The following is a 15,757-nucleotide window of genomic DNA, read 5'->3' as shown; positions in this document are numbered from 1 at the left end:
TGAACATACTCTGCACTGAACCCGGTATTATTATCGTTATAACCGGCCATAGCTCTGCCGTTCACGCTCAACCTCCGGGTCCATTAGGTGCTTGCGCATATTGTATTATTTAATGTTAACGGCACCATCTAATCACTCCCTCCTCCACAGAGTTCCGGTGCCACTGCGCACGACTGAGCTACGTGTCCCGGTACATTACATCCGGATCCCTTCTGCTTTACCTATGGTCTTAATTTCCTCGGGAAGCGTCCGGGTCACTTTTATACACTGCAGGGCTGTCTTGCCCCGTTTCGGCACCCATAACTGGACTTCTCACTTCGCTGTAAACTTTCGTATAGGCTTTCTGTCACTCTATTTTCATTCCTGCACTGTGTTTGTTTTATGCAATGCCCCTTTGAACATCGCCGCAATTGATTGTTAATCCCGCTCCTCGGTATGTGTGTCATGGTTAATTGATTTTTTTAACCTTGAATTCATTGTCTGCTAATACATGCCCTACTGCATTTTAGACTCGTGCTTAACGTACAATGAACCCATGATATAATTTTTTTTTTTTTAATAAAAATTTTATTGGAAGGAAAACAAAATCAGAGCACATTCAGCGATACAAAAGCGCAATGACATAAGAGCATTCAGATCATAGCCACTGAGGACTCGGTGTTAAGGTCTCGATCGAAAATCAAAGCACATTCAACCATACAAAAAATCCAGTGACAGAGAGGGACATAATACACACTAGAGCGATGGTCAGTTCGTATCAATTGGGGTCTCGATGTACAAGTCTCGACCTGCCCATTGCTACGTCTGTAGTGGGAGAGCTACAGATCTCACCCCTATATGCATTCCACTTTCCCCACTTTTTATCCCATTTCTTGGGGCACCCTCTGAGTTTGTAAACGTTTTTTTCAGCAACCATAGCTCTATCCATTTCCGCAATCCATTCCACCAACAATGGACGGTCAGGAGAACCCCACTTCATTGCTATCGAACGTTTTATGAGGAGCCATCCCAGGGCCAGCCATTGATGTTCTATCTCCGTCAGATCCGTCGCCCCCCAGACATTAAGGAGTCCTCCCTTAGGTGTCATTGGGATCTCCTTCCCCAGCGCCTCCGCCATTTTCTTGGTTGCCCTGATCCATAAAAGTTGAATTATGGCGCATTCCCACAGGACATGATAGAAGGTACCAGTCAAGTCACAGCCCCGCAGGCATAGGTCGTTCGGGCGTCTGCCAAGTTTGGCCAGTAGGCGACCGGACATGTATGTCCTATGTAGGATTTTTAAATTGTATCAAGCGGAAACGGTGACTAATTGACCATTCCCGTGGGGACATCAGTGCCGTTTGCCAGTCCTCATCCTCCAAGTGCTCCACATCCCCTTCCCACTTGTCGCGCAGGGCCTGACAGGAGTCTGGCAGATTATTACAGAGCTTGCGATATGTGCAGGAGATTGCCTTTGTTAGAAGGGGTTTGGACAGTAACCTGTCTTCAATGGGCGAGGCCTCGGGGAGGGAAGAGAGGTCATGTACATTCGTGAGTATAGCATGTTTGATCTGGAGATATCGAAAGGTCTCCCTTGTGTAAGTGCATGTTTCTTTTGGATCTCGGAGAAGGATAGGAGTGTCCCCTTGTGTAGTAAGTCTCCTAAGGTGGATATGCAGATGGTGTCCCATTTGTCAAAGCCCAAGTGGAAACAAAGGGAGCCGAGGGCCTGAGAGGACCAGAGGGGAGTGGCCTTGGTGAACCTATCGGACCAGCCCAGGCTCTTAGTAGCCCGGTGCCATATGGCCGTCGTCTGGCACATTGGACCCACATAGCAGTTACGAGTGGGTCTACTGTATAGTGTCCCCAAGTATCCCTCGCGTCCCGTCTGATATCTCTCCAGATGGAACGCCGGGTTCGTGGGCGATCCATGGATCCAAGAATTTGTGGCCACCAGCTGGGACGCCCAGTAGTACAGGCGCATGTCGGGCAGAGCAATGCCACCGTCATACCATCCCTTGGTGAGCTTACGGAGAGCGATACGAGGAGCCTTTCCCTCCCACAGCAGCAGGCGCATGTCCCCTTCCAGCTTGTTAAAAAAGGAATCGGCAATAGGAAAGGGGCAGTTCTGGAAAGCATATAAAAAGCGCGGGAGTGCTAACATTTTGAATTGAGCGGCTCTACCAGGGAGGGACAGAGGCAGTGATCTCCAGTGAGAAATATCATCATGCAGCCGCTGCAGCGGGCCTTTTAGATTATGGTCGTAAAAAAGTTTAGGGTCTGGAGTAACAAAAATCCCGAGGTATCTGAAACGAGTGCCAGGGGGATAGAGTAGCCTCGGGCAGGGTGAGTGGGGGGCCATGTAGCATGTATAGGACCGACTTCGACCAGTTGATGGAGTAGCCGGAATATTTCCTGAAGTTCGTAACGACATGGAAGAGGCTGTTAATGGAAGCCTTCGGGGAGGCCATGTAAACTAAGATGTCGTCCGCATAGAGGGAGATTTTGTAGGTTATGTCATCATTCCATTTAAGGCCCCGAATAGAGTCGTCCGAACGGACCGTGAGCTAGTGGTTCCAGAGTGAGGGCGAACAGCAGCGGCGACAAGGGGCAGCCCTGCCTGGTCCCCCTATGTAGTGGAAATTGCCTGGAGGTATGGTTATTAACTCGTACCTGGCCCAATAGGTCGGTGTACAACAACCTAACCCACTGTATAAATTTAGGGCCAAAACCAAACCGTACTAGTACTGCAAAAAGATACGTCCATTCGATCAAGTCGAACGCCATTGTGGCGTCGAGAGAGAGGATGGCGGCCTCTCCTTGTATATAGGGCGTTCTACCTAACATGTTATTGACTCTACGGAGATTCAAGGCCGTATTGCGGTCTGGGAGGAATCCCGATTGGTCGGCGTGAATCAGTGATGGAAGGACCGTGAGGAGCCTAGTCGCCAGGAGTTTGGCTAGCACCTTGGCCTCCGAGCTGATTAATGAAATCGGCCTGTAAGAGCCGCAATCTGTTGGCGGATTATTCGGTTTAGGGAGGACAACTATGGAGGCCAATCTCTTATCGAGCGGTAGAGTGCCTTTCTCGCGACTCTCCTCAAACATATTTTTCAGGTGGGGAGTTATACCTAAAGCTGTAGCCTTCAGGAATTCAATCGGGACTCCGTTGGGACCCATGGCCTTACCGGATTTAATCGCAAAAACAGCATTATTGACCTCTTCCAGCGCGAGATCCACGTCTAACACATCTTTCTCTGCCTCGGATATGGTGGGCAGGCGCATCTCTTCAAAAAGTTGCCGAGACTCTTCGGCGGTGTATTGTGCTCTGGCCGTATAGACCTGTTCGAGGTGATCAGCGAAAGCTTCAGCCACCTCCTGTGGGTCTGTAACACAAGAATTATCAGAACGGATAAGCAAGGGGACCCATCTCGATTCCTGTTCGCGACGTTCCAACCATGCCAGCATTTTACTAGCACGATCCCCTAGTTCGTAGATTCTGTGACGAGTGTGGAGGAGCCGGGCCCGCGACATCTCCGAAGCCAATGCCTTATATTCCAACTGCTTTGTTAGGAGTCGCCGGGCTGTGTCACCGGAGGGGTTAGCATTATGGGCAGATTCAAGGCAAAGCAGGTGAGCTTCACCTGTTCAGAAATAGATGAATTAAGTCATGACTGTGCGTTTAAAAATAATTTGACATGTAAAATGAGAATAGAAGAGAAAGCCTTCTTAGATAATGTTGAAGAAAGGAGAAGTGCATATAAACGTAAAGAAAAAGTAAAGCATGAGAAATACAAATATTGGACATTTAATGATGAAAATATTGATGAAAGAAATGTGAATGTAGCAATAAATATAGACACTCCATTGTTAGGAAAATTCTGTATTAGGAGAGACAACACTATGTATGATAACTATTTTGTGGGAGCAAGTCAATGTAAAGATACTTACAGAATACAAGGGGGTTGGGGATTTAAAGGGGGAAATGATCCAGTTTTTCCTGGTGTTTACTTCATTTGTGGAAACAAGGCTTATTATTATTATAGATTACCTGACCACTGGTATGGGACATGTTATGTGGGTTTGGTCTTTCCTAAAATCTTTCATCTCTCATGTCATTTCGAAAAAAACTGAAAACTTGGTTATTTAATCAGTAATTACCAGAAGCTCAGTAGGGGAGAAGTTTTTACAGAAGTAATAGCGCCGAGACGCCCACGGGCAATTGTTCACGCTCTATTAAATGTCACTAATAAATAAATAAATAAATGTAGATAGAGGTACTAATGGAATGCATAAAATAGGTAAACCTTTAAGTCGTAGAAAGATCGAGAGTGTCATAGAAATAATAGGTGATGTTTTTGGAGCACTGATACCAGCAGTGGGAATATCTTTCAATGCAAATAGAATTTGAAGATTGTCAACGATAGTAGATCGTTTGTCAACAGATACAGCAGGTAAATTCCTAATGGTAAACACCAAAATGATTGCTATGATTACTATGGTAATGCAAAATAGTCTTGCTCTTGACATAATATTAGCAAAAGAAGGAGGAGTTTGTGGAATTTTGAAGGTACAGCACTGCTGCACCTACATTCCAGATAAAAGTAAAAACATTGAAAAGTACATCACAAATATTACAGAGTTGCATAGAGAAATTGAACAACTGGAGGTTGATGGTATTCTTGAACGACTTGGTAGAAGTTGTACAGCAGTTAAACATTGGTTTCATGAAATAGGTAGTTCAATTATAGGCAAAATACTAATTCCAGTAAAAAGTCATAGTATTAGTTATTTTAGTGATGAGATTATGTTGTATATACAGAAAAAGAAGGGGTGTTAGAAAGTCATTAAAGAAGATGATCCAAGAAAAACGAGAAAGGGAAAGAGAAAAAAGGTGATATAGAAATGGAAGAGTTCCAAGAAAAGTTTTTTAAAGAGACCAGAGAAAAGGATACTAAAGTATAGAATATACTAATATGAAGAATTTGAAACATGTTCTGATAAAAATGTGCAAAATTTTGGGAGATATTTGGTGATAAATCACCAAAGGTGGGAGTTGATGGGGCAAGGAGGAGAAACAAAATGTTGTGTACCCCTTGTGAAGTCATACTTCAATAACTATAACATGAACTAATGGAATGAAGGTGGAGTAAAATCGCACCTACACAAGTACACGTGGGAATTAACTTTGCTTATGTTGCAATAATAATTAACTAATTATGTGATTTTGTTGTGTCCTAAACTAATAAGCAGCTTTGAAATAATAAAATGCAGCATAAATGTGCTTTTTTTTACGTATTTGTGGCAGAAACCAAAGGATAAGTAAGTATATTACGCCTAAATGTTGCTTATCTGCTAGGTAACTACTAATAGGGAACACCTTAGTAAGAGGGGAGGTAAACATAAGGGCTAAAATTCTAAACTTAACGTTCGTTTGTGTTTGTTTCTATGATAGTTCCCATTCTGGCCTGTGAGGCCTAGAAAAAAGATGGATGATTTGCTGAACTGCGAATAGAAAATGAACTGAGCATGCGCAGGCCCGACTCCGAGTTTGAATGCGAGCTGCTTGTGCCTGGAGTCAAAGCGGTTCAAGGACAGAGTAGCCTGGAAGTATAGATGGCTGCCAAAAGATGGGCACAATAGTTTAGAATGTGAGAAAGTCCGGCAAAGTAGCTAAGTGTGAAACAGGACTAGGTCAGACGAGGCCCAAGACAATGACCCATTTACAATCAAGCTGACAGAAGCGGAATAGATGTTGTAATGATGAGATGATGCTCATCCTCCCCAAAATTGTCCAATCAGAACTCGAATTTATGCTGAAAGTTACACTTTTAGATAGATAGAGCTAGGGAAAAAGGTATAAAAAGTGTTGATTTTAGTGAGGAAAAGAATTCCTTTTCGGTTTCCTCTCGAGATGCTGTCCGCATGCTGATTTTTCCTGAGATGTAAGACTTTGAATAATTTTCTTATTTCTTTAGAATGAGATCTGAACTTTAGGTGAGAATATTAGTTAGGGAAGTTAGGAGGAAGAATGAATTTTGGGAACTATGGGGCCGATTCACAGAACTAACTTAAGACAAAATCCTAAACTTACTACCATTTTGCTATTCACAGAAGGCACTTACTCATTTTGGTATTCACAGAAGGCACTTACTCATTTCCGAATTCACAGAAGTTAGTAGTCCTAACTTTAGGACTCTTAAATGCGTTCTGTGAATACCGAAAGTCTTAAAGTTAGGATTTTTCTCAATTTAGTAGTAGTAAAGTTAGGACTCCTAACTTAAGGACTCTTAAATGCATTCTGTGAATAACGAAAGTCTTAAAATTAGGATTTTTCTCAATTTAGTAGTAGTAAAGTTAGGACTCCTAACTTTAGGACTCCTAAATGCCTTCTGTGAATACCGAAAGTCTTAACTTAAATTGAGAAAAATCCTAACTTTAAGACTTTCGGTATTCACAGAAGGCATTTAGGAGTCCTAAAGTTAGGACTACTAACTTCTGTGAATACCAAAATGAGTAAGTGCCTTCTGTGAATACCAAAATGAGTAAGTGCCTTCTGTGAATAGCAAAATGGTAGTAAGTTTAGGATTTTGTCTTAAGTTAGTTCTGTGAATCGGGCCCAAACTGTCTTTTGCTAAAATACTTATATTTCTGCAATCTAAATAAATGTCTATTTCTGAATTTTCTGAAATAAATTAAATTAATTGTTTGAAATAAAATCCTTATTTTCCTTTAAATGTCGTTTTTTAAATAAAGAAATAAATAAAGTGAATACAATTTTAGACTTGTTAAATTTGCTGTTAATAAAAATTAGATAAATGGAGAATTAAGCTGGTCTTGAGTTTTCCTACGCCTAATTTTTTACTAGCAGATCCTTGGACCACAGTGGTGGCGTGTCTAAATAAATGTTTTGGTAAAGAAAACCAAGGTAAACTCATTTAAACTGCAGATGTAAATAGAATAAATATTCAGATATAGTTTAGACATCCCGCTATGATACATCAGCTCTCCTTTGAATCTCACTGATCCATGGAGTAAGGTGTAAGTAATTTGTGAGTGACTCGCAGTGTTATGGGCCCCACTGTCGAGTATAGGTATGATTTTGTAACTTCAGGGAAAGGTGTCATGGTTTTAGAAATTATTTCCGGAGAACCGCTGCATCATCTACTCTCTCCTCTCCCCTTCTGCTTCCAGCATAAATGTACAAAAGGGCATGATTTTCTCCATTACACGGATGCAAGTGCAATGGGTTTTCTTTTTCTCTTGAAGAGGCAAATGAGGATAAAAAAAAAATGTAAAACAATGGTGAATGACACTTACCTGTTCCAGCCCACTAAAAGCTCCGATTGTATCATGTAGCATCCATTTCGACCAAAAATCATCTACAAGCAAGAGTAAAACGTATTTGGTCCAACAGTGCAGGCAAAAATCAGCCTGGAAAAAAGCTGTGGTAATGTAGAGATTTCATAACATTGTGAAGTTTGGTGACAACTCTCTCAAAGATATTAGTAGCCACTGGCTCCAAGTAAATGTGGGGGATGTCCTGGGTCATTGGCTTCCAGAACTTAATTCTTAGGAATGGGTGTGTCTACTGGAGAATTAATTTCTTCATTAGCCACTTCCTGTCACTGGGACAAAATGAAAATCTACAGCTATTCTCATCCAATTTCTTCAGTGTTTGTCCTCATGAATTTGACATGATTTGGACCTAACAGCAATCAAGATTTAATCCATTAAACCAAATTTTTTTATTGATCCAAAGATGTCATGTTCAACAAATTGAAAGCAGGCCCCATTGAAATGTGTGTAGTATTTCCAGTGATAAATCATCTCGATAGTAGCTTCTGAAGAAATTGTAGAGTTACTTTTACATTAATCTGAATGTTTATTTGTATCAGTGGTTCAAATATTATCTGTAGTGTCAACTCTATTTTTCTTTATTTAAAAATTGTCTGCTTTCTGTTTAAAATAGAGCATCGATTGACTCTTTCAAACAAGGAAAGTTGAGAGAAGAATTGGCGAAAATGGCTACCAGGCAAAGGAATCTTTTGAATGTTGTCCAAAAACAGAAAGAACTTGGTCAGAAGTTAAAAGAATATCAAAATAAGAGGAAACGTTGTGCCGGTGCAGTAAACAGATTACTTGCAATATCAGAAGAGCCACATGAAGAACTTGGTCAGTTGCAGGATGGTCCATTAACAGAAGTTATAACTGAAGATGAAATAAATGAGAACAGTAATTCAGGAAATTTGATGTTATATGAAAACATTGTTAGTGACTCCAGTTCTGAAAGTATATTACAATCAAAGTCATTAGCTGAGACAAGAAAAGACAATTGTGCTTCTAACCGCGACCCTTCTGAGGCTGAAAGAGAAAACTCTCGCCAGGAAATAAATGATAATGTGAAAGTGATAAGAGAGGACCATAAACAAAATGTAACGTTAAAAAATAGGACATTGCATATTTCTGATGCACGAATATTGGTACCTTCTGCAGGGCAGAACTCTAAAAAGAAGGCTAACATGGATGAGATTTCCTTGCTGCAAAGCACAAAGCATTTAGCAACTGCAGAAGCACCTCGTTGTCCCTCCCTGGAGAATAATGTTTCGCAAAAGGCAATATCTCCTCATAGTAGCCCAAGTCAAACGGGTCAAGTTATTGTCATCCCCACTGAATGCATGAGCCACACACCAAAGATTGCCAACCCCCAGCCTTGCAACAAGAAACAAACTTTTACAAGAGGAAAACAAAGGCAAATGAAAATGGTAGATCTCATAAAACTTGGAAGAATTCAACCTGGAACAGATGTTTTGGAGTTCAAAGTTCAGGTACATTTTGTGACTATTTTTTTAGAAGTTTGAATAAATCTAGTATATCATAAATAGGGTAAATCAATTCAAGATTAGGTCTGGTGGGATTCCATGCTTAAATGAAGCGTACATTACAGGGAATCCATTTACCATTTTCTCGCTGTTTTCTGTTTTTTGGTCCATCGTCGGATATAGTTATATATATATATATATATATATATATGTATAAATATATATATATATATATATATATATATATATATATATATATATATATATATATATATATATATATATATATATATATATATTACCTACTGGCGGTCGCCAGTAGGTATATATAGTTAGGATTTTTTCTCTATGGGATTTTTGAAAATTCTATGTCTAATAACTTTGGCGTTTGTGGACGGAATTGGCTGAAATTTTCAGGAAAATGGAACATTTTGTTTGTGAGCAGCCCCTGAAAATTTGGGGGGGGTCGTCAAGGGGGGGCCGAGAAAAAAGGGGGGTCCCAAAACGTGTTTTTGCCATGCAATTTTCCATAGGGCGGTTGGCCTCACTTTTAGCTCGAACGGCTGAATGGATTTCCACGAAACTTGGCAAAATTGTAGATATTGTTTGCCCGATGTGCCTTTGCTAGGTCTCAAGATATGTGGTCCTGTGAGTTTTGAGTAAATTAGGTTTAAAAAAAGATATATATCTAGAGCCGCGCCCGGTACGCGTACCGGGGAGCGCTTCGGGCGCGCCACGCGACTTGCGCACGGCAAGCTGATTGGTTCTCGGGTGTCTGTAAACATTCGAAACAGTCCGCAGCGGCCGCCATCTTGTGTCTCGGTAGGATTGAGACACAAGAGGTGGCAAAAATCAAAGGGGGGAAATGAGCAAAAGGGGGCAGGGTACACCCCCCTGACCCCCTAGTTTTGATGTGGGGGCCATAAAAGGCCCCCGCGGGTAAAAAAAAAATTTTTTTAAAAATCGATTTTCGCGGGGGGGGGGGGGGGGGAGCGCCCGGTACGCGCACCGGGGAGCTTACTGGGGAGCGTACCAGGAGATAAAAAATGACAGACTTTTTTTTTTTTTAAAAAAAGCATTTTTTTATAAATTGGAGGTAGTTCTGAAAATAACTTTTTTTGATTTTGTTGTTTTATATATATATATTTTTTTGTTTTTGTTGTTTTATATTTTTTTAGACTTTTTTAAACAATTTTATATTTTTTTGGGATTTTTGTCAAGGGAAAAACAAAAACAGGGATTCCAAAACTGCTCAACAGGAGCAAAAAAAAATTGAACATTTAGGGACTGGCAGAGCAGCGGTGTTGCTGTTTCTTTAGGGCAATGAGTTCAACACTCTGCTCCCCATAGCAGAGCAGTGCGTCACACTCCGTGCAGAGAAATTTGATGCCTGCAAACACCGGCTGAATGTTAGGGACCATTCTTCCACGGGGTGGTCCCGAAGGTGTTGCTCCACCAGTGGAGGTGCTGCCGCCATCTGTGGGTACATTCCGTGCCAGCTCTCTGACACTCTCCCTGGCAAAGTTGTTAGGGTGTCTTCTTTTCACATGCCTGATTAAATTAGCATTTCCAAAACTATATTTTTTCAGAGGATTGCCTCTGGATAAACTACTCCCACATATTTTGCAGGTTACTTTGGGAGCGTTGACTTTTTTTTGTCCTTCAGGGATGTCATAAAATTTCCAGATGAAATGGGTTTTTTTCTTCTGCTGAGGAGGGTCCTCATCTAAAAATCCCTCTGAATCACTGCTGGATGACTCTCTTGCAGCCATTGCTGTAGATCAGAAAAGTAGGAGATAAACACAGTACACAGAACAGCTCTTGCTCTCTCCAAGTACAAAGCAATAGTGAGAGAAATGGGTGGGTTTCACACAATTTGGAAAAAAAAAAGTTCTGAACCAATGAAAAGTGTTATTTTAAAGTCACATGGTTTGACGCGCTTACGCTACGCGCCCCGGGGCGCGTCCCGGGACGTGTATCGTAAGCGCATCGGGGCGCTTACGTTGCGCGATCGTATGCGCTTCCGGGTGCGCTTACGCGGTGCATCATAAGACGCATCTCGCGGCTACGCGATACGTGTCTTATGACGCAAGGCGTGGCGGCTACGCGATACGTCACGATGTTGTTTTCGTTCGTGGCAATAGCGCTCTCGGTACGCTCATCAGTACGCGCCCCGGGGCGCGCCGCAAGATTGCGCTTACCCGTGCGTTCACCTGTCCGCGCCCCGGGAGCGCACCAAAAAGAATTTAAAAAAAAATGACAGAACTATAAAATATAAAATTCGATTTAAAATGTATTATTTTTATAAAGATTTGCTATTAAAAAACCTATGAAATTCACTGAAAAAACCATAGGTTATAGACCATATATAGTTAGGAATTAGCATTTACAAAACCTTGAAAATTCACTGAAAAAACCATAGGTTATAGACCATATATAGTTAGGAATTAGCATTTACAAAACCTTATTTTACTCACACAAAACCATTGAAATTCCATATATAGTTAGTTGTACTAACTATATATCGCGCACCCGCAATCCACTGCTGATGATGTCACATATTACATCATTCATGACATGGTCAGTGACATCACTGATGACATACATCTCAAATGACATCACTGATGACATCACTGATGACATCCCAAATGACATCACTGATGACATCACTGATGACTACATCCAGTGACTGTATAATTCTGTAAAGTTAAAATATGTCTTACATATTGAAGAATGAGTGGATGTATAAGTGTCTTGATGAAGGATTTAGTAGGGGCATGACTGACTGTATGAGTGGGGGCGTGGCCAAGTACGCGATGTGAGGAGACGTGCCCGAGCTGAGCTCCGAGCGCAGCTCCCCTTCCACGGGCTATTTCTCCTCCATTTCTAGTGCTACCGGGCCCAAACTCGAACCGAGTGCACCTGGGGACCTGGTCAGCCATCACCGAAATTTTCGGAAGGATCGGAGTACTTGACCCTCCGACCGCCGACTGCCACGGCGCCTGCCCGCCCGGGGCTCACTTCCGGTCGGCGGCCCCATCTACCCGAGACCGGGGATCCAACCCATCGAGGTAGGCCGCGACAAGTGTGCACTCCCCGGCGCGCTCAAGTGGGGGAAGGAGATCGCGCCGCAACGTCGGCTGCCCGCCGGCGCACCAGCTGCGCAGGAGCCCCAGCCACTACTGTAAGGCACACCACCCTGGCTTGCAACTGGCGGTGAAATCGGCCCGCCCTGCCCACCGGCTCTGGAGGCATCCTGCCAAGCCCTGTGAGCACCAGAGAAGGGTTGCACTCGGGTCTCTGGGGGCCCATTTGGACAGCATTGCCCCTGGCTCCCGACAGGCTACAGCGAGGACTGACCCGCTCTGCCCCCTGGGCCCTTGCACCCGCCCACCGCCTCGACGCTGGCCCAGCAAGAGGGAAGGGACCGTACCACAACGCCCGGTGCCCCCCGGCGAACCCACAGCGCAGGGATCCCAGAAGCTACCAGCGGGCACGCCACTCTGGCCCGCGGCGCCCTGTGCCACTGACCCGCCTTGCCTGCCGGCACTGGGGACTTCCCGCCACAATTGGCGGATACCGGAGGACGGTCGTGCTCCACTGTTTGGAGGCCCGCACTGGCGTCATCCCCCCCTGGGCCTGAACAACCAGCGACGGAGACTGTGCGACCCCACCTCCTAGACACCAGCACCCGCCCGCTGTTCAAGTATAGCCGCTGGTCGACGCAGGACCCATCCAGCGCCGAAGAGCCCGGCCCGCACGACACACGAACTGCGGCCACGCTGCAACGGCCCATCTCACAGTCGGCCCTGTCCACAGTGGCCTACCCGGGCCCACGCGGGTGAGCTCCCAGGACAGCCCTGCATTCTCCACTCCGGCCGCCCCGGTGCTGACCTCCACGGTGCCCCACACATCGCTAGGTGGCGTCTAGAATCCTGCGCGCCACCCGGCAAGGGCGGAGCTGACGGCCTGACCGGGAGAGACCAGAGCACACGGACCCCGTCAGTGTTCACCGCAAGTGCCTGCCCACTCGGCTGCCTACCCGTGACGACCACCCTCATGTCAGGAGGGACCAGAGCAAAGTCCGGCACCGGTGGGACACTGAGCAAAGGGAAGATGGTGAAGAACACAGAGACTGACCAAACCACCTCCAAACTGGACACTATGCTGGCGGCCATGGAACGCCTGGAGGAATCCATGCAGCTGACCCGTACGTCGCTGGAGAACAGGATCGATAAGGTGGCTGTGGACCTGACGCTCCTTCGCGCGGACCACAAGAAACTGTCCGACCGCACCACGACCTTGGAACAGACGATGGCGGAGACCACGCCCAAGCTGTCGCAGACGGAAAAGCACGTCCGTGACCTACTCAACTGGGTGGAGTTCCTCGAGGACAGGGCGGAGGATGCAGAAGGACGGGCCAGAAGGAACAATGTGCGCATAGTGGGCCTGCCGGAACGATGGGAATGGAGGGAGACGGCGGAACATATGGAGACCTGGCTCAGAGAGCTCCTACCAGAAGGCACACTGTCTCCACATTTTGTGGTGGAAAGGGCGCACAGGGTACCATCCCGTCCACCCCCGGAGGGCTCCAACCCGAGGCCTATGCTTATGCGGGTGCTGAACTACCGTGACCGGGACGCCATTCTCCGCGAAACGCGGAAACTATCGGACATACAGGTAGACAACGCCAAGGTGATGTTCTTCCCTGATTACACCATCCAAGTCCAGCGTCGGCGTCAATCGTTCCTCGAGGTGAAACATCGGCTCAGACGCCTGGCTCTCAAGTACTCCTTGCTGTTCCCAGCACGTCTCAGAGTGGTGGCGCAGGACAAAACCCACTTCTTCGATACTCCAGAGGCGGCGGCGGCCTGGCTGGATTCAGGAATAGATGCGAACCACGTACCCGCGCCGAAGGAGCAGCGCCGAAATCGAGGTACTCGTAGGCGGAGACACCGACACGCCTCGAGGGCCGGGTCGCCAACCACGGACGCGGAAATCGGACCCACTCCGGAGCAAATACACGCTGAACAGCAGGGGGCCATTCGAATAGTAGCTGAGATCAGTGGATCACAATCACCCATCCTGATCTCCAACGCAAGCCCAAGATCACGCGGGAGCGAAGACGACGACTTCATATACGGGCTGCCAGATGACACGAACACGGAGGGCCTGCCGGATGTCACACCCCAAACATCGGATCAGATTGTATAAGCCACTCCCCTCAACCTAGTCCGGGCTAGGCCGTTGCAACTGGCATCTTGGAACAGCTTGATCACCTCTAAGGCAGGCTCGGCCGGAGGTCCACGACGGCACTACTGGGAACCACGGCAGCTATGTTCAGCCCCTTCTCCGGGATCTGAGCTCCACTCCTGATCCCCCCCCTGCCGATCCGTCACGGACCCCCCGTGACAACGAGAGCGGAGCCGGAGCGGTCCCTATGGCACATCACCGGGTGCGAGTGTCTGAAGGGGTGGACGGACCCCCAGAGGTGAGTGTCCCCCCCGAGGGAATGGCAGATGGGATCCCCCTTCTGGGGTGGACTGTCTGAGACCAGTGACATTGGGAACTCTGATCTGTCTGCGGACGCTGCCACTGACTTTTGGTGACCCTTGACCCACTGCCCGTGGTGGGGAGCCGCCACGGCTCTCTTGGCGACTTGAACTGACTTGTTCATCCAAGTGATAAACTTCGTCATCCCCCCATTGAACTCACGGATTGATTGAGCTCGATTGAGCGTTTGGGCGGCGACTTGTTCTGTTGTCGCCCTTTTGGTATTATGTTTCTGTTAAAGTTCTTCCTTTTGAGACTAGTGTGGACATTGATAAGTTACGACGTGCATCCCTGGGCCTGTGTGGGTGGGCGAGGGGAAACAATGGTCGCTGTTCACGGCTGCTGTGCGTGTGTGGGTGGGGCGGGCTGGGGGTTGGGGGGGGAGGGCGGGCGCTTGGGCACGAGGCACACTGTGATGGCTACGGTTAAATTTTGTACCTGGAATGTCAGGGGCATGCACACACCCTCACGTAGATACCAGGTGTACTCATACCTTAGGCGACATCAGGTCCAGATTGCACTACTACAGGAGACGCACCTGGTCACCGCTGAGGTAGCCGCACTTCGCCGTAGGTGGAGGGGGCAGATATTCGCCACCACCTTTTCAGCATTCGCACGGGGGACCCTGATCTGGGTCAGACCCGGGGTTCCATTCGCACTAACACACAGCAATATCGACACTGAGGGACGTTACGTCTTCATACAGGGCAGACTAGACGGGCAACAGATTGTCATAGCCTCCATATATGCACCTAATGTAGAGCAGGGGAAATTCTTCACGCGCTTGTCAGCAGTAATTGCGCCCTGGCCAGACGTACCTTTGCTGGTGGGTGGGGATTACAACTGCGTACTGGATGTTTCCCTTGACCGCTCGTCCCCCCCAGCAGCGATCGCCCCAGCGCAAGCAACTTCCAAGGCCCTGCTTGATTGGGCAACGCAATGTAACTTACACGATGCCTGGCGAGTCAGAAATCCCACCGCCCGGGTGTATTCTTATTACTCGGGAGCCCATTCACTGCATGTCCGGTTGGATCGATACATGCTGTCCCGCGCCCTGATTTCCTCCGTGACTGACGCAGATTATCTGGGACGGACGCACTCGGACCATAACCCGCACACACTGGTCTATGGATGGCGGCGCCCGCGTCCGCCCGTACCCACATGGCGCTTGCAACCGGACCTCCTGCTTGACACACCTTTCCGGGAGGAGATGTCCAGGAGAATCATACAATATTTCGAAGACAACGACGACTCGACCTCCTCACCGAGAGTTGTGTGGGACGCCTTCAAGGTGGTCACCCGGGGAGGCTGCCTCAGTGTGCAGGCGGGCATACGAGGTCAGGTAGAGAGGGATCTGATAAGGGCGGAGGAGGCACTACTAGATAAGGAGCGGGAGGCGACGG

The 15,757-nt window shown here is 46.6% G+C and overlaps 1 protein-coding gene across 5 annotated transcripts in view; it reads left to right on the top strand.

Annotated features, from left to right (window-relative positions):
• ANKRD31 (ankyrin repeat domain 31) overlaps nucleotides 1-15,757 on the top strand; it is a 2,265,957-nt gene that overhangs the window by 1,888,545 nt on the left and 361,655 nt on the right. For all 5 annotated transcript variants that reach the window (XM_078675241.1, XM_078675243.1, XM_078675240.1 and 2 more), the window contains one exon: nucleotides 7,952-8,807. In XM_078675241.1, the coding sequence (XP_078531367.1) occupies nucleotides 7,952-8,807 (856 nt within the window). The remainder of the gene's footprint in view (nucleotides 1-7,951; nucleotides 8,808-15,757) is intronic.

The sequence above is a fragment of the Lissotriton helveticus genome, chromosome 2_1 (assembly GCF_964261635.1).
Source record: "Lissotriton helveticus chromosome 2_1, aLisHel1.1, whole genome shotgun sequence".
In the NCBI taxonomy this organism is placed as follows: Eukaryota; Metazoa; Chordata; class Amphibia; order Caudata; family Salamandridae; genus Lissotriton; species Lissotriton helveticus.
This window is presented reverse-complemented; position numbering and strand designations above follow the sequence as displayed.